This window comes from Scaptodrosophila lebanonensis, unplaced genomic scaffold (assembly GCF_003285725.1).
Source record: "Scaptodrosophila lebanonensis strain 11010-0011.00,11010-0021.00 unplaced genomic scaffold, SlebRS2 tig00000043-arrow-pilon, whole genome shotgun sequence".
NCBI lineage: Eukaryota > Metazoa > Arthropoda > Insecta > Diptera > Drosophilidae > Scaptodrosophila > Scaptodrosophila lebanonensis.
The window spans coordinates 11742261-11761030 of record NW_022060545.1 but is presented as its reverse complement, the minus strand read 5'-3'; the positions used below and the strand labels follow the sequence as shown (position 1 = coordinate 11761030).

Sequence of the window (18770 nt, the reverse complement as noted above, 5' to 3'; positions counted from 1 at the left end):
CTTTTTAAGCTTTCCGGCGACACATCTTTCCCAATACCTCCTTCGCTTCTCATGGCTTCGATTAGTTCCAACTATAATAGATGAGTACTCCGCCGTCCAACTTTCTTCGTCTGTACAAAGGATATCATTGCCTTTTGTTTGTGTTTCTTGGGTTAGCTGTGCATGTCCTTTCGCACATTGTCCAAGCCGCGACTCCCGTACTTGTTTGGTTTTTATGGCTCTAGATGTGGATGCCCTTTCGCAAAAATCTTGCAATCGTGATTCAGCTGCTCTTTTTTCACTGATCTATTTTGATTTTGTGGTTTTTTTTACCAATAGATGATTTTTTGGTGATTTTTTTTGTATTCGATTTTACAGTTTTATTTATTTGCGAATGAAATACTGAAAAACAAAAAGTACAGAGTGACTGTCAAACAAATGAAAATGAGTAGAAATAAACCAGAAATCGGCACGAAACTCTCCAGGTGCACCCACTGGACTATTTTGAATATTGCAATAAATTTTAATCAAATTCGGTTGAGTGGTTTCGGAGTCTATAGCGAATATACATAGATATATACATACATACAGAAATACTTCCATATTTATAGATATACTCATTCAATTGGTTTATGTAAAAATTTCTGAGCTTAATTTATTTTGTTTTCCTATTGACCTTAATAATATATGTGTTATATCCTTATCATTGAACGAATTTTGAAGCTTTTGTATTTTTGAGGGCGTTTCACATCGAGATGTTCTTGAGATGCTCTTGCTCCCGTTTGAGATCAACGCGCTTACGATTGTGATCCTCGTCCTCATCATCTTTAATTTCCATCAATTCTTTGGGCGACTCAATGGGTATGCATCATCTTCTTCTATCGCAGTGATTTGGAATTCTGTTGGGTTGTAAATACGAAAATTGTGACAAGGCAATTATAACACAATATCAGTCATCAATCGGTTCGCTTGTGTATTTAGGAGTCTTGCATGATACAAACTTCCAAGCTGAAGACGTCGCTGCAACAAGACATCTATTTAGATGTCTTTCCACCACGGCTAATTTCGCTATCACATACATCAATTAAACGACGCAAACTGAGCAAACGACTAGTCAGACCGAAAGACCGTATAGTTGTCACGAATTTTTCCTTGGAGGGGGTGGTCGCGTTGAGCAGCACAGAAGCAGAGTAGATTGCTTTATCTACAGCTTCAAAAGAATCTGTGTATCTCCGCCGGTTACTTTCCGAGGTATTCACTTAATTGACTTTTAACAACATTTGTGCACAGCGCAGTGCTCGAAATCGTTTTATCGTAACAATATTACAAGGTACTTTAAATAATTCATTTCATATTATATTTAACACGATAGTTTTATAACTCAGTGGGAACTGTGATGGTTTTTTCAACATTGGGCTTATTCTATACAAGTATATGATAAATATAAATGTTTAATATAACCAAAATGACAAGTAGATTTTCATATATTCTCGTACATACATATGTTACATTCATTCTTATATATAGGGTATATCACAAAATTACTCTATAAATGTAAGTAGGAAAATATATCTTCCGTATATACGGGTAAATTTTCAAGTCTTCGCCAATCTTGATTCTTATTTAAATCTGGTTTTTAGACAGAACTATATCAGTTTTATAGTTTTTATTTCAAGACCTTATTCAATTGGCGTTTGTACAAATTTCTGACTTTAAATTATTTTGTTTTTCTTTTGGCCTTAAAAATATATTTTTTATTATATTAGGTTTATCGTTTTCTTCACTGTACACAATTTTTAACATCAAGGTACGGACGCCTTCTTTTGCGCCGCACTCTCGAACATTTTTTCAAGTTGTATCAACAAACCAATGGCACGATAATTTTCCTCCATCAAGGCAAAATCCTCTATTGGTCTTAGCAGGCGTATTGCGTCCGCATAGCTCCGCACCTGGCGAGGGAATTCAGCATCCTCGCTCTTCTCACAACTATTTTTAGGGCTAGGTGCAAGGTAATCCTCCTCATTGAACGAATTTGGAAGCTTTTTTATTTTTGAGGGCGTTTCACATTGAGATTGTTTCTCTTGCTCCCGTTTCAGAGCAACGCTCTTAGATGGTGTATGATTGTGATTGTGATCCTCGTCCTCATCATCTTTAATTTCAATCAATTCTGTGGGCGACTCAATGGCTATGCAATCATCGTCATCTTCTTCTATCACAGTGACTTGGCATTCTGGCTTGGGTTCTACGAATGGTATGTGAACGAGACGATTGTTTGCTTCCTTTGGAGTTAATGTAACGTTCCCAAGGGGCTGATCGCGCTGCTCATGCCGACCACAGTAACTCACAATGTCACGTAGGTCTAGGGACAATGGCACACGTCGAGTCGTTACGGGAACTCCCTGTGAGAAGTTGAAATTGTAGTGGCTCTTAAAATGATTGAACCATATTCTGTCTGGAAAGAAATTCTCGATCTTTAGAATGTCACGTAAACTGATAGCGACCGATCGCAAATTGTCCAAGTCGAGACGTCCCTTATGATGGAACTGGGAACGTTGTATATACTCATAGAGAGCTTTTTCGAGAAAGCTAATTTTGCGCTTACGACGCTGCTGCACCTCCTCGAGTGTGGCTTGATTGGCAGATGATATATCTACTTGGGTTTTGGCACGATAGAGCGATCGCGTGGTTGCTGAGGTCGCTGGCGGTGATTCCGGACTTTTTAGTCCGCCAGGTATATTGGCATGCAATGGAGCTTCAATCGTTTCCTCGGCCTTGTGATCGCTATTCGTATTTCTGCCGCAATAGGACATAATATCGCGTAGATCCATCGATCGTGGGGGTTTTCGTGTTATAGTTATCTGTCGATTGGACAAAGTTATGTTGAATTCCGCTTTGAAATGATTGATCCATGACTTGTTTGGCACAAAGTTTTCAATTCGCATCAGCTCCCGAAACTCCAGTGCCTTTGTGCGTATCAAGTCCTCATTTATTTCCGAGTGCAAATAATACTGGGCTCGTTGTATATATTCATACAGGCAACGGTTCAAAAAGTTGAGTTTGCGTTTGCGCAGCTCCTCGCCCTTGGCACTCAATGGCTGTTTGGAGCGACGCGTTGCCTCAAAGAACTCCATAATGGGCTCCCGATTGGCGACAATGCCCTTAATTTGCTCCCAGCTGCAGTTGAAGTTCTTGGCTATTTTACTATACATGGGTATTATGTCGTACTGCTTTATGGCCGCCACCCGTTCTTCCAGCGTCAGTACATTTCGTATGCGCTGCTGTTGGCTGCCATCATAGCTTCGTACGCGCTGTTGCGAGCTTGTACTGCTGTCGTCCTGCAAAAATTGTGGGTGGATACAAACATATTTACATATATACATATGTGCACTGTTGTGCGGGTGGGTACATACGTCAGACATTGCGCTTACGCACACACCACTTGTGCCAGTGGAGCACTCTCCGCCTCTCTTTCACTCTCACCCTCACTTGCTACTCTCTTGATCGCACGATTACGATGCTCGCGTTTTTTTGGTGAATGGCAATGCCTGTGAAAAAAGGAAAAAAGTCTTTTTAAATGTAACGCAAAACATTTCTGTACTTATCCATATTGAAGTGTGAAATAAAATTAAATTTATGTTTATCATACTTCAGCTATGGCCTTGCGGGGTTTCGCTTCCGTTTTCTACAAATCTGCTGCAGTTTTTTAGGCACACAAACACACAAAACGTTTCAAGCAGCGCCCGCTCGGTGCTGACGAGCGCACGTTGTAGCCATAAGCAAGACTGCCTGAGCAAAAAGTTGTAGCAGCAATTTTGTGAAATTAACTTGGAAAACCTGTTTGGCGAGTTATGCGAGCGCGATTGGGGAGAGAATGCGCTCTGCGATCGTTAAGAAACGGAGCGCAATTCTCTCATTTCTTTCTTTGTCGCTATTTTTAGTACCGCCTTTCAATAGCACATACAATCTAGACCCCGATACAGCAAACGAAAGCTACCCAATCATGCATACATATGTATGTATGTATGTACATACATATACATATGTACATGTCAATATCCAGCAGCAATATTGAGGGCCCTCGATGTACTATAAATGACGTGTATATAAATATATATATATATAGTTAGTTAGTTAGTTGATTATATTTCTAATTCGCGGTCTAGGCTTGTTTCTGTAGTGAACTCTTAAAAATCACTGCAACAACCAATAAAGCTGCTACTTTAGGTAGATAATGGGCTGGGATTACGTGTGAAATCGTAATATGTGACATTACAAAACTTAAAAGAGGCCGCCGTATTTATCAACAAAAATTGTCTAAAACTTTGTCTAAATTGTCTAAAGTTCTGTGGATCAATTTGTATGAATATGTCGTTCCTATGTGGCTTATAACAAATCTGACATGGGGATGAAGAAAAAAGACTATTTTAAGTTCAGATCTCTAGCTGGTACGACTGGAAAGGTCCCTGTTCATGCATCGAATTATATGGAGATTAGTCTGATCTGCTCCAATCTTAATAGAGATTAACAAAAAAAAAACAAAATAATGTATAAATAACTGTACATATGGATACTAAGGATCCAAAGGCGACTAATGACTAAATAAATATTTAAATGTTCTATATAAGACTGTTAATCTTACGTTTTTGTTTATATTTCATGCGTAGTGTCATAATTACAATCCAAAGGAAATAAACTCTAAACTAGTTATTAACATTACTACTTTTGTTTTTTAACCAAACTTGATTAACAAGAAGTAACGTCATATTAACTGCTAATATATTTTTTGATTGTTGTATAGCAGGTTTCCGCAAACTTGTAGCTATAATTCAGCTGCCTTGACTGCGGTCCAAGCCAAGTCTTAATCCATGAAATTGACAAAATCATTCCTGGTTCATCTTGCTAATGGAAGATGTCGCTGTACTTGTTCAGCATTTTTCGTCTTGAATATCATTGTAGATAGTATCCCGAGTGCGTACTTCCTGTGCTGAAATAGTAATGTAATTACTGAATTATCCTGCCGTGTGCTGAGATTTTCTTACCAAAACCAGAGTGGAGTTACATTTAAGTATTAATTCTGCTTTGCGTTTCACAAGATTGTTATGCTTGTCTATGAACTTTGGTACTTTTGGCAATAATTTCACGGGTGTTCTCATCTGTTGAATTGGTAGCGCAGGTCCTCAAGCTTAATATTATTCGCTTTTAAATTACGATGTAGCTTCCCTATCTCGTATTTTAGATTAGGAGATAGCTGCTTTTATTATATAACACGCCTCGACGCGGAATATTTAAATTAAATACAGTGCCTTATGTATAAACAATCGGGAAGAAATTCTGTAACACTGTAATAAAAACTGCTAGTATGGGTAAACAAGCATAACATACAGGGTTGCCATACAGTTGACAGTAATTACATTTTAGAAATGTTTCTTATTCAATGTTAATGTTGCTCTTCGACTTTTAATGCTCAATAATTACATTAGTTTAAAAAGTTTGTGTCTATTTGGAAAAATTATTATCACTTAAAAGTATATTTAAAATTTACATAGGAATGAAAATGCCATGTTGATTTTGTTGTTGGTTTTTGACAAAATTTGTACACCCCAATCAGTAAAGTTCAGTTACATATGTATGTATGTATGCATATATTTCGTCATATAGTAAAAAGTACCAATTTTATTTATTGAATGCAAAATGGAACGATTTTATTTATTAATAAATTTATAAATTACATGTTTCGGCTTAAACAAGTTGAGAATTGGCAGCAAAAATTTTCAACGATGATTTGTGCAGTGTTCCGAAAATATTTGTTGGTCGTTCCAGCTTTTATAGTTTCTTAGATCCTTTCATTCATCCACACGGATGGACGGACATGTCTAGATCGATTTCTCTCGTCATGCTGATTAATGTGGTCGGAGATGCTTCCACCTGCATGTTACATACTTTGCACAAACCTAATATACCCTTCTTACCCTATGGGTACAGGGTATAAAAATCGACTCGTTTTCGAATTAAACTATGAGATTTTATTGAAAATTCTGACTTATAGTACATTTTCTATACAATGCAGGTACTTTAACATTGTTAGTCGTCCCGATTTTTTGGCATAAGTAATCAGTTTCTGCAAATGCGAGTTTGCCTGCTCACTGGAAATTATGCTATACTGATTGGTGCGTGGGAAAGAGGTTGTTGGCACCTCCGAGAGGCTGTTGATAACCAAAGGGTTATCGGCAATAACGTCGGTGAAAGTAGGTTCTTCCTTTATGAACTCTTCAAACTCGATCCAGTCTATTTGGCTTTTATCACTGTCTTTATTGACAGTTGCACATTCATCAACCTCTGGTAGTGTGGGTTCATTTTGTTTTTGTATTTCTTGACTAGCATCCATATCCAATGGTTCCTCCTTAATTATTTCATCATAGGTCACAATATTTTGCTCTTCAAAATCTTCGTCAATATCTAAAGGTTCTTGTTTTACAAGAATAGTGTCATCGTCGATTTCGTCAATAGCTCTCCTTGTAGAACACTTCAATTCTTGTACTGATTTGCTGATAGATGTGTTGGGGGATGGACTGTGCATCCTCCAATTAAGTAAATGGTTCTTCTTTTCTGCTACCTCCTCTGTTAGACAGAGGTCAACAATGTAATACAGATCTAAATCGGTAATCGTAGCGTAATATACATTTTGGTTTGTATTCACACCTTGTCTCAGAAATGATAGATACTTTCGTAGCCAATCTAAGATTTGTTTGAATCGAACATCCAGTATTTCACACAGTCGCATTGCACAAGTCGGTACAGCTTGCACATACGTAATATTTTCTGTACTGTGCTCCTGTTGAACAATGTCGACATATTTAGCAATTGCAGTTTGTATCAATTCAACCACGTGTGCGGTTTGAAAACTTTCTATCATATCTCTGGTGATTTCTTTACTCAATGGATGTTCATATTTTTCATACTGCCTGTCCTTTGTAGCCCTTATTATTTCTGCCCACTCGAATTGTTCGTCAAGGAACATGTTTTGATCGTTGGGTAGTGGAAAATCATCAAACGATTTAAACTTATACAATGTTTTGAAATTTTCGAGCCATTTGAGATTCGGCACAAAGCAATGTAGATCCAAACACGCATTCACTTTTGCTGCATTTTCTAAAAACAAATCATCTGACATCCCATCTAGAAAATTATCCACTGTTCGCATGTGCTGCAGGTGGCCATACATGACGTTGTTCAGGTGCTCAAATTTTTTTTGATCCGCTGGATCGACTATTAGATATTTTGCTATACGATTTTGTTGTTGGCGTAGGTACGAATGCTGAATTATTGTTTTACTGTCGTTAATGTCTTCTATGTTTTGCATCGAGCATCTGAATATTTCGGCTACCTGCTCTTTAGTCTGTGTGCGTAGAGCTCGCAATATATTGATGCTATCCAAAATGCTAAGTTTTCTGTTCACATCTTGAATTTCATTAGTAACGGACTGCGGAATTATTTGAGATATATTGACACAATCAACTTGTTTATGTTTATATGCATCCTTACCTGGTCATGTTGACTAAGTCGTCTCTTCTTAGCGGAAAGCCGGTCGGTGGCCACATATCTGCGCTTCTCCGCGGTGGATTCAGATGGCGTTGCCATTTTTCTTTCTGGAATGTTAAAATAAAAAGGTGTATTAAGGTGACACGCGATAAGAATGATTAATGTTGAGCTATTTTTTTTTAGACTGTTGTGGTTTTGATTACGCAGCAAGGATTGTTGGCTAATGTTTACATATTTGTGCAGTTTTAAATTTATGAAAGTCTGAATATAGCATGCCATTACCAATATGTCCATCTGTATCACGAAGTGGTGGAGCTAAAGTGCTTGTTGATGGTTCATTCACTTGATTATTCATGTTGTCTGCTAAACTCGCTTGTAATAATTTAACTTTTCTGCGCATTCTACTGTCTCTTTCAATTTCAGTTCTAGTTTTTCTTCGTTTTTTTATTTGATCCGTCCCAAGCCTTGCTTTTTGTCTCTCACGCCATGCTCTGACCCTTTCAGCGCCTGACTTTGGCATATTCAACACAAATTCTCAACAACATATCCAAGCAAAAAGGTAGAGATGTGCGATATACACCGATGTTCAACAATACAGCGATATTTGCTTGCGATATATCGAGCTGGTGCGATGTGTTGAATATTTTGGTGTCGACGCATACTATCGATGTAATTGAATCGGTCGAAAAAAATGTTTTGTGTCTATGTAAACAAGAATTTTATATGCGTATGTCGCATCTGCGACAGGTGAAATGTGAGGCGTTTTTATAGTTCCTATATACATACGTATATATGTATGTAAAAGATTATTGAATTTATAGAATCGTGGCCGTGTCATTCACTAGCCAACAAGTCTGTTGAGTGATTGTCACGCAGCCTGGCCCAGCAGCTGCCTGTCTGTCTTACCACGGACATCCGTAGCAGATGAGAACCCCTTACTCCTTTCAGTCCAGCTTTCAAGAGCCTCATATAAACGGTTTCACATTTAACAACAACGGCTGCAACTTATAAACAAATAATCAGAATATGCAGAAATGACACTCCACGCAATTAACATACATATGTTTGTGTTGGTGGTGTTGCCAGAAAGAGAAATATGGAAACATGTTCAATACATTTATTTACATATATATGTATGTACGTATGTAATATACGTAAATATTTGGATTTAAGTCTGGTTTTCTTTAAAAGTATTTGGCTTGCATCCTTAGGGCGAGGATATCATCAATTACCAAGTAAATCTTTTAATTTAATTCTACATTAACGTTATTTTTTTTTATTTACACAGTAACATCGTGTTCTTGATAAGAATTTGTATTTTTTAATGCTTTCTCCGCTTGCATTAGAAGTCCAGTTGCGCGGAAGTTTTGTTGGAGCATTGCATATTCTTGCAATGCTTGCATACAATTGGCGGCATCTCTAGCGGTCTCGATTTCGTTTTGTTGTGTGGCAATGATATCTCGATCAGGTGGCCGGTGTGTTTTAAAAGTTGTTATATCTAGGATCTGTTTAATTGTTAAAAACATATTTTTTAGTATAGGGTTTCTATCAGGATAAAACAGTCCAATCATATACGTTGTTATTGTTTGTTCAATAGTTAAAAAAAACAAACATATCTGTAACTATTAAGTTGCCAGCTGGGTAATAGTAGACCTACCTCATTATTTTTGTTTGTTACCAAAAGAAGATTAAGTTGATCTCTAAGATTTTCCATTTTCTTCTTCTCAAGCACCAGAGTATACATTTTGTCAAGGAGAATTTGACGCTCAGGAATACATTTCTCATTCCTCATTCTCTCACGCATTTCGTCTAAATCTTTACATTTCTGTTCCAAAATGGTATTTATTTTCTCAATCCTCCTAGCAGTTGCACAGTCCTTTTTGATATCAACCGTTTCTTGTACATCTGGCTCGGAAATCTCAGCAATCTCTGCGATCTGTTTGATAGTTTAAAAAGACATATTTTGAACTATTAGGTGGATGGATAATATAATACACACCTTATCTTTTTGGATCGCTTTTAAACGAAAATTAAGTTTATCTCTAAGATCTTCTATTTTCTTCTTCTCAAGCACCAGATCATACATTTTCTCAACGAGAATTTTCCGTTCAGAAGTACATTTCTCTTGCCTCATTCTGTCACGCATTTTGTGTAAGTTTTTACATTTCTGTTCCAAAACCGTATTTACTTGCTTAATTCTCATAACAAATGGGCTTCTCTTTTTTACATTTGTCGCTTCTATCACATCTGGCTCGGAAATCTGTTTTAAAGGTATTTTAGCAGTTATGGAGTAGACTAAGAAGAATAATATATTCTTACCGTAGGGTCTCTCATAGAACGTAAATGAAGGCGTAGCTTTTCTCTGCCTTTTAACAATTTCTGTTGTTCAAGCACATTTTTATACATTTTGTCCAGAAGGGCCTTTCGCTCTGGAGCAATCGTTGCCTGTTGCATTTTAGCACGCATTGATTGCAATGTTTGACGTCTCTTTTCCAAAACTAGGTTTATTTTCCTTATGTTCCAGTTAATTTTTTGCACTATCGACATAATGCTGGAAATGTGTTGTGCTGTTACTGCAGATTAAACAGAATAGTGCACATAAATCTTTAACTGCAGGATATATATGTGCAAATTTAATATTTAGATGACTGGTGTTTGTAAGGGCTCCAACAATATTTTTGGATGGCAGCCCTAAAACAGTGTTGGTCAGTGCTCTGTAGGGGAAAAAGGATTTTATACGTTTCTCTTAAAATAAAAAACAATTTAAAGAAAAAATTTCATCGTATCATTGGGTTTTAGTTAGATAGTCTAATATCAATTTTAATTGAAAAAACTTAATTTTCAGAAATTCAATGTATATACCTTAACTGGTAGTTTTGTTTAATTTTATTGCAAATTTCAGTTATGTGCGATATTTGTATATCAATGTGCCGAACTGCCACTAGTCGTTTGATTAAGTTGTTGACCAGAAATCAAAATTTGGGAACATGGTTATTTGTTTATTTCCATTATAAGCACAGAATTAAATACTTTTATGTTGTGTGTACCTCGTTGCTTTTTATTTTGCCCTTATCAATTAGTCTTCCGATTTTACACTAAATGATTTTAATTCTACGCTAACATTAATTTTTTTTACTGCGCCGTGTCATCTCCATCATGGTTGGATTTATAATGCCTTCTCCATTTGCATTAGCAGTCCAGTGTTTTGTTGGAGATCCGCTAAAAGAACAATTTATCTTTAAAAGTCTTCCCTGTGATTGGTACGATAGTGTAGGCTAGGCTTTTAAGTTTTATTAAGCTTTAATTTGGTGTAACGATACTAAATGCAACAATCTAATGGGTAAACTATTGAGAGTCCCTATTTTATTAACAGTTTTTTCAAACTTTGTAAACTTCTCAGCATACCAAGTTGCTGTCATATCTTTCGCTTGATTCGCATTCATAACGTACTCGTATAGATCTGTAACCAATCTGATATTTGTGGAAATCGAACATCCAATATTTCACATAATCAGACTGCACAAAGAGGAATTGCACGACTATATCTTATATTCGAGGCACCTTAGTCATTTGTTAAAATTTTAACAAAATTAGTGAGTACTTATGCTTTCCATAATCTCTTTAGCATTATGTTGGTGAACATTTTGCTGGATTTATTTCGATATATATATATATACTATACTGCTTATTCTTGGTAGCGTAATTTCGGCCCATTCGTACTGGTTCCCAGTAAAGCTTTCCTGTTGTCGCGGCAGTGGTAAATTAGTAAATCTTTTGAACCTATACAATGATTTCAAATGGTCGAGCCAATCGCGATTGGGCAGAAAGTCAGGAAGGTTCAAAAATGCATTCACTCTTGCTGTTTATTCTAAAAACGACTCCTCGGATATCTCAAAGAAAATTTTCCTCTTCTCGAATCAAATTTTTCAGCATTTAATCGTTTTCAAAAAAATGGCGACTCGATTCTGTTGTTATCGCAGGTAGGACCGACTAATGACTGTTATGCGCGACTTCAGCTATGTTCTTCACGGAACATTTGTAAATCCTTCCAACCTCTTCTAGAGTCCGTTTGCGTAGAGCACGCAAAAGATTGACGGTGTCAAAAATGTTGAGTGCAGGATTTCCGTCTTTTTGACACAACATCGAATTGATATTCGGAGCTCTAAGGAGTAAAACAATAAAGTTTAAACATACATATGTATTTATTTTCATGATGGAATATCCTTACCTCGTTTGTTGGTCTTTTCTTAATTGGTATTTGGTGAACCGTTTTCTGTAATTCATCCAATTTGGCGCCGCCCCCGTTTCAGGTGCCATTTTTAATGAAAATGTAATAGCACTTTTATTATTGAAAAATAAACAAAATAATGTTTTTCAAACAAAAGTAAATATATGCTTCTACTTACAGGAGGGCTGCCACTCTTTGTTCGATAAGGTTTGGACAATATAGCCAGATGGTAAGTGCCGGCAATTAATAAATACATACATATGTTTATTGTTTTTGTTTACAATCTTTCAGTCCCTTAAATATAGTTTTTATCAGAAAACTCTTATACCTACTGTTGCTTTATTGAAGTCTCTTAATCTATATTTTCATCACGGAATGCATTTTGTGCTTTAGTTAGCAGCGCTGTAGCTCGATAGTTTTGCTGAAGTACTGCGTATTCCAGCAGTTCTTTTAGGCATTTCCCTGCATCTTTTTCATTCTCAATATTGCCCGTTTGATGGGCGTCTTCATTGACGTTGCTTTTGTTTGACAGTATAAGCTTATCGATCTGTATAAAGAAAACATGTACATGCCAGTGATCTGATAGTTTTCATTGATTTGCTTTCTCAACTTACATGATTGTTTCTAATCGAATTCAATTGGCGTCGTATGATTTCTCTAACTACCACCAGTCTTCGCTGTTCCAGCACAATTTTGTTCATATTTTCCAGCAGGGGCTTGCGATCAATTGCTTGTAAAAGTTGCATTTGTTGCCGTAATTCTTCCACTTGAACTCGATTCTTTTCTAAACTAGAGTTAACTTTCGTCAGCATTTCATATGCATTTTTTAGATTTGTCGTCATTATACTAAAAGGAATAAATAAGAATATGCACAATTATATTGTCTATCCGTGCGGTTCTTGCTCTTCTGTTGACAAGTGCGTGAGTGCTAGCTGCGGAAAACAGCTGGCTTATTAGGCAGCCCTACGTAAGTGTTAGTAAATTTGTAAATGAGAAATATAAACTACGATGCAGTTTAATCAAATTTAAAGATTGTTTGACAGATGAGTTCCACACTTTTTGATAAATTCTAATTAAGTAGACATATCGCATTTTTTCTGTGAATACTTGGCAGACTCTTTTCACTTTGTTTGTGAATCTAATATTGTGTGTTCATTCCCCATCATAATTTTCACAAGGGAATTGGTTGTTAGTAGGAAATCTTTGGAAGAATGCAACAATCAAAACAGCATAGCAGTACATATAATTTCAATTTTTTTGCGTGTCGAACGTCTCTTTTTTCACCAATAATCTACATTTCTAGTATGTAAGTATGTACTTCAGCTATGTTGTTAGTTTCGTAGCATTGAGGTTTTGTGCTAACTTACCTTTCGCTACTCCACTACAGATGGCGCTAGTAAATACTTATGATTTTTGGCTCTTGAAACCAATCGAGCGTTTACTGAATTTAATTTCCGTTTCGGCCCAAATATATGTGCATATATTAACCACCTGCGTTACTGGAATGTGTGAAAATTGTTTGGTTAGCTAACTAACCGACCTCTCAAGCTGAAGCAACGATCGCGAACCCATTCAGCCAATCTTGCGCAGTTCCGTTTACAAACGACAACAACCGTGAAAACTTTAAATTATCTAGGGCTCTAACCCCATTTGAAGGTGCGCATGCGTAGGAGAAGCGACAGGAAGTCTTATTATCTATGTATGTATATATGTGTGTAGTTGCATGCAAAACCCAGAAGTGACGTTGCACCTTTCTGACGCCGCAGCGGACCGCAACGGACTACGGATGTGCAGTCAAGGTGTTAGCCTGCGTGGGGGGTTGAATTCTACATATGCATATAGATATATATGTGTGTGTATATAATATTTAGAATAGTCTGCTAAGACTCCGGGTAAGGGTCAACATTTAAACCAGAACCGAATAATTGTTGCACAACAAGCGGTCCCAGAGTCACGCCAGTGATTTTCCCACGAATCGGAGACAAATTGTAGCCCCGGAGTTGAGGGAAATAATATGTCTTAGCTATTTCCCATTTTATGCCATTATGTCATTTAAAATAATTTGATTTTCTTCATATCCGCTTCAATGTTCAACTACAAAGCAAATTACGAGTTAAGTTTATTCAAAACTGAACAATTCGCCTACTAGAGGCGAAGATTCTAAAAGAAATCATAGATGGTAGAGGAAGAAAATATAAATTAAACGTCGACTACTACTGCTAAAGCTGCGGAGTAAGGTCGCGAAGCAATGACTACGAATGACTTCTGCCAAGCCTTTTGACTTACCAAATAAAATAAGGGATTTGGGAAACTAGATCCTAAAATGAGTAAAATCGGGGCCAATATATATGAAAACAAAAATATACTTATATCAGTTTATAGTCGACCAACAATCACTACAAATTTAAACACATTTTGGTTATGGTGAACATGGAATGGAAATGGAGGAAATGCTAACGGACGCAAGGTATTTAGCAATTCTTCATATTTTGCCGATTCAGACCAATTTTAGCCAATTTTGCATGTCTGACCACACCCTTTGCCAGGGAATAATTGCACACAATTTCTATATACAAATGTATGTACATATGTGATCCAGCTTATGTTATTATTGCCAAAAAAAAAAAAAATAATCGACGATAGATCTAACTAGTTATGACTTCTTATGGCCTGCTTGAATACTTTACTGCTTTTGTGTACAAATTATTTGCCTGTCTGGCCGTATCAAAAATATAAGAGCACCATTATTAACAAGCCTAGGAAGTTCAGCCTGTACTGGCCTTTACCAGCCCTTTAAGTCATAATATTTGAATCATACTTTTTGAAATTTAGAATTAGCTTTAAATTAGCTTGTTCAAGAATCTCTTCCCATAATTAATTCTATATGCTTCTGTTGAGTTGGATCGACTCTCCGATTTCGTGTTTTAACTCAAATCTAGTTTACTTATTTTCTTAAAACCGACTAATTTGGCACCTGAAAACCCAAAGCGAATATAAATACATTGACATTGGCTTAAAACTATTTATTTTAAAGACAATACGAGTATTTACATAATATATCCGAATTGAGTTCGCACAGCGAAATAGACATTTGATTATTAATATTATTATTATTAGCGAAATAGAAATTTGATTATTAATATTATTATTATGGTTTATTTTTCAGTGGCCTTTCGTTTGTTTGCCGCAGATCAGCATCAGCTAACGGAAATAATCATGTTGTGCTGCCTGAAAATACAGAAGATTGGTAAGCATAGGCGCACATATTTCCATAGTTTCGATACTCATGTACCTCTGCCGCGCTAAGACGATTCTTAGGATTGTAGACAACCAGATTGGAGACTAGATTTATTTCCACAGCATGTGTACAGCTGGGAAACAGATTTTCCCAATTGATGCCCACAGAGTTAGGGAATCTATTGCATGGAAAGTTCATGATCATGATCAATTGATTAGCTAAAGAATATTTTGTAAAAACGTACCCTATTTTGTTATAATCGGGCAATGAAGTCAAATCGGGCCACTCATTCAAACGGGGACTGCCTAGGGTGCGAATTATAATCGCCAACTGTTCGATGTCGGTGGTGCCTGCAAAGAGCGGCACTCCGCGCAACATTTCGGCAACCACACAGCCCGCAGCCCACATATCCATGCCGGGGCCGTACTTCTGACTCCCCCAAAGTATTTCCGGGGCTCGATACCAGCGCGTGGAGACCTGGGGTGAATAGAGTCGCGATTCTTCGTCAGGAAAGTGAAGGCGGGCGAGTCCGAAATCGGCTATCTTCAGCACGTCCGTGTCGCTGATCAACAAGTTGGCGGGCTTTATATCCCGATGCATAATGCCGGCCTCATGCAGATAGGCAATACCCTTGAGCATCATTAGTGCGAAATTACGCACCTGTTGGCGACTCAGCGGATTCGCCTCGCTCTTGAGACGCCCATAAAGCGTATCGGGCATATATTCCAGCACCAATGACAGGCCAATGAGATCTGGATATATGTCTAGAATGGCGAGTATCTGTGAACAACACAATTAGATGTCTTACATAAATATTAACATCCACCTACATATTCGTTTTTGCACAGCTGAAGCGTTTTTATTTCGCGCAGTGTATTCAATGAAATATTGCCAAATTTGTTTTTCAGCGCCACCTTTTTGATGGCCACCTCCTTGTTCCCCCGCTGCAAATCGAGGGCCTTGAACACGCAACCGTGCACGCCTTCACCGATTTTTTCCAACATTTTGTACCGACTCGGCGCATAGTCCTCCATATTAACAAAAGCGACTGGTGTTTTAATTTACAAATTTGTACATTTTACCCACGCGTTAGATTTTCATCATTTTCCTTTATTTTCCGTGCTTTGTTTTCCATGTGCTCCATGGCAACGGGCCACAACAACAACAGCTGTTCAAAACAAAAGAAATTTAAGTGAAGAATATTTCTGGGGATGTACCTATTTATGCAACTGTTGCTTTCCTTAATTCGATAACGATATACATATGTACATATTATACATTATGTTTTGAATTGGCCAGTTTTTCGAAAAATTGTTATAAAAAGCGCAGGTGAAACATTCTGCTTGTTAACTTTATAAAATGCTTTCCTCACATAAGAATAAAATATACATACATATGTAAATAGCTTTTACAGCCTGTTTGGACTATTGGGCTTAAGATGTTTTTCATTAAAGTTATAGGATATATTGTATATTGTAAGTTGTAGCGACTCTAGAATTTGCAAATTGCCGTTTCCGAAGAGAATAAACTAAGCCAATTGATTTTTAGTGATATATTTCTAACTTGTCCATATTTGTATAATGTTGCTAAATCCTTTATCCTCTTTATATGTTTTCAGGAACTATCGGTTGCACCACTGACAGAGTCAGAGCACCACGAGTCAGACGGCGCCCACTGGACTAAATTACTGCCTGCAGCAATGCCTCTTTATTTAAGTAAAACTACTTGTATGTACATACGTACATACCGATGATTACAATTTGTTAAAGTTCAATAAACAATAAATACATAAATATATGCGTATTATTAAGATTACATACCGCGATACAAAGCAGATCCATCCCATTACTATTTCAACGAGCCATCGCACTGCACTGCACAGTCGGACGAAAGCACACACGACCTGCCTGCCTGCCTGCCTATTCGAAAAGTTTGTTGCTTCCATACGAAAACACAAGCAGTGGTGGGCGATAATTCAGGCGAACATGAATCAATAGATAAGACTCTCTCTCAATAGTAAACAAAAACACGTGCCAAAACAAACAAGATAGAGTTTACAGTTGCTTTGCGTAGCGTCGTTTGTTTACAGTGAGGAGTTCGCACTGTATATGCATCTCTTTCGCACCCTTAGCTGGCATTAGGGCTGTTTGTTTACTCTCTGTTTTTATTAGTTTGCTTGCTATCAGTTATGTTCGCCTGGTATTCCACGTAAGTCGGACTTGCATTTCGTATGGAGTCGGGATCTAGTCCGAAATTTCAAACATCGCCAACTCCCATACAAAACAAGAGTCTGGTTTGGGGAAAATACCAGGCGAACATAATTTCCTAGTAAGCAAACAGGTGAGTAAAAAGTAACTGCAGGTGCGAAAGAGTGGGCTATATAGCGCACATTGCAGACACTATCGACATCTCTTTCGCACTTGCAGCGTATATTAAAAGGTTGCTTTCTGACTCAGTTGCTTGCTATGATTTCTGTTCGCCTGGTGTAGTACCCAGCTCAGACGCTCATTTTGTACGGAACTGGCGATTTTTGAAATCGCACTCGATTCCAGTCTTCCATACAAAATTCAATTCCAGCTTACGTGGCAGACCAGACGCACATAAATGGTAGCAAGCAAACCATCATAATCAGAAAGTAAACAGACAGCGCTGATACTAGCATTAGGTGCGAAAGAGATGCTTATATATGCATGGCGAATTGGCTACTGTAAACAAATGCGGTGGGCAGCAAACAACGCTAAGCAAAGCAACTGTAAATTTTGTTTTGTTTGTTTACGCACGCGTTTTTGTTTTCTATGGCGATACGACCTATTATGGACTCATGTTCGCCTGTTACGTCCCCAAGCCAGTCTTGTCTTTTGGTATGGAACTAAAAAAATGCAAAAATTGCATGAACGCTTCCAGTAATTTGAATGTACGAGTCTAATATGAAATATTCCAGAGGTTTTGAAAATCTTACTCATAGGAATTGGAATCATAATTTTGGGCAACATATGTCTACTCTCGAAGTTGACCCTTTTTTTCCTTTCCAACGATATACTTAATGCCAATACTGCATCTTGCAGGTAAAATATTGGCTAAATGATGTTGCGAATCGTTGTTGTTTTGATTTGCATTACTACGTGAATTCATTTTATGCATTATTTAATTCAAAATATGTCCTTTGCATTTGTAGTTCATTAGATTACGTTGCTTTTCAAACTAAATATTTTTAGGGTATTTTTCAATATTGGTGGAAAAAAGGTATCCTTTAGTAGTGTTTTCAAAAATATGTTCCCTATATATTCGTTTACATAACTTTAAAAACTTTCGTCCTTCTGGACCCGACTTTGGCTTCAAATGGGAATAAAGGAATGCATAGCGGTGCAATCTCTTTGACATTTTCCTGAATTGCAGTTCCTTTACTAAAGCATTTGAACAGACAAAAAGGAGCTTTATTTTGTTATCCTAGATGTATTAGTACTTTTTCATGTCGAAAACAGATTTTTAATTAAATACTTAGCTAAACAAACATCTCGTCTCTCATCGCATTTATGATGAAAATTCGTGTGGCATACTTTTAGGAGCAACATTAAGATGTGAACATAAAACGGTTACAGTTTAAAAGTGAGATTAAGAAAATAAAAAAGGGAAAACAATATATTGAAATAATAAATGTAAGAGGAATAAAAGTACATTTTCACACAACTTAAGATAACGTTTGAACTTTATGTTTGTTTATTTTTCTAAAAAAAAAACAACTAATTCAAGTCTAAAATTTTGACAATTCCCGGATTAGATAATTGT

The 18770-nt window shown here is 37.0% G+C and overlaps 5 protein-coding genes and 1 long non-coding RNA gene across 6 annotated transcripts; 1 reads left to right on the top strand and 5 right to left on the bottom strand.

The window, feature by feature from the left end:
• Positions 1-1452: 1452 nt before the first annotated feature.
• LOC115622806 lies at positions 1453-3733 on the bottom strand. Its single transcript, XM_030516874.1, has 3 exons — positions 3626-3733; positions 3390-3524; positions 1453-3314 (listed from the first exon to the last, which is right to left on the bottom strand). The coding sequence occupies exons 2-3, from the start codon at positions 3396-3398 to the stop codon at positions 1782-1784; spliced, it is 1542 nt and encodes a 513-aa protein (XP_030372734.1). The 5' UTR covers positions 3399-3524; positions 3626-3733; the 3' UTR covers positions 1453-1781.
• Positions 3734-5979: 2246 nt separating this feature from the next.
• On the bottom strand, positions 5980-8442 carry LOC115622807. Its single transcript, XM_030516875.1, has 3 exons — positions 8425-8442; positions 7522-7625; positions 5980-7459 (listed from the first exon to the last, which is right to left on the bottom strand). Exons 2-3 carry the CDS (start codon positions 7615-7617, stop codon positions 6020-6022), a joined length of 1536 nt encoding a protein of 511 aa, XP_030372735.1. The 5' UTR covers positions 7618-7625; positions 8425-8442; the 3' UTR covers positions 5980-6019.
• Positions 8443-8798: 356 nt separating this feature from the next.
• On the bottom strand, positions 8799-10065 carry LOC115622477. The gene is made up of 4 exons (XM_030516421.1): positions 9838-10065; positions 9518-9778; positions 9176-9454; positions 8799-9023 (listed from the first exon to the last, which is right to left on the bottom strand). The coding sequence occupies exons 1-4, from the start codon at positions 10063-10065 to the stop codon at positions 8799-8801; spliced, it is 993 nt and encodes a 330-aa protein (XP_030372281.1).
• Positions 10066-11989: 1924 nt separating this feature from the next.
• LOC115622813 lies at positions 11990-12645 on the bottom strand. The gene is made up of 2 exons (XM_030516880.1): positions 12361-12645; positions 11990-12293 (listed from the first exon to the last, which is right to left on the bottom strand). Exons 1-2 carry the CDS (start codon positions 12586-12588, stop codon positions 12099-12101), a joined length of 423 nt encoding a protein of 140 aa, XP_030372740.1. The 5' UTR covers positions 12589-12645; the 3' UTR covers positions 11990-12098.
• A 1534-nt stretch (positions 12646-14179) lies between these two features.
• LOC115622814 lies at positions 14180-16777 on the top strand. The gene is made up of 3 exons (XR_003995360.1): positions 14180-14213; positions 14913-14993; positions 16603-16777. It is a non-coding gene; the product is annotated as an uncharacterized LOC115622814 (long non-coding RNA).
• LOC115622809 (cyclin-dependent kinase 20) lies at positions 14836-16881 on the bottom strand. The gene is made up of 5 exons (XM_030516877.1): positions 16805-16881; positions 15815-16152; positions 15229-15764; positions 15039-15162; positions 14836-14974 (listed from the first exon to the last, which is right to left on the bottom strand). The coding sequence occupies exons 2-5, from the start codon at positions 16016-16018 to the stop codon at positions 14948-14950; spliced, it is 891 nt and encodes a 296-aa protein (XP_030372737.1). The 5' UTR covers positions 16019-16152; positions 16805-16881; the 3' UTR covers positions 14836-14947.
• Between the last annotated feature and the right edge of the window lie 1889 nt (positions 16882-18770).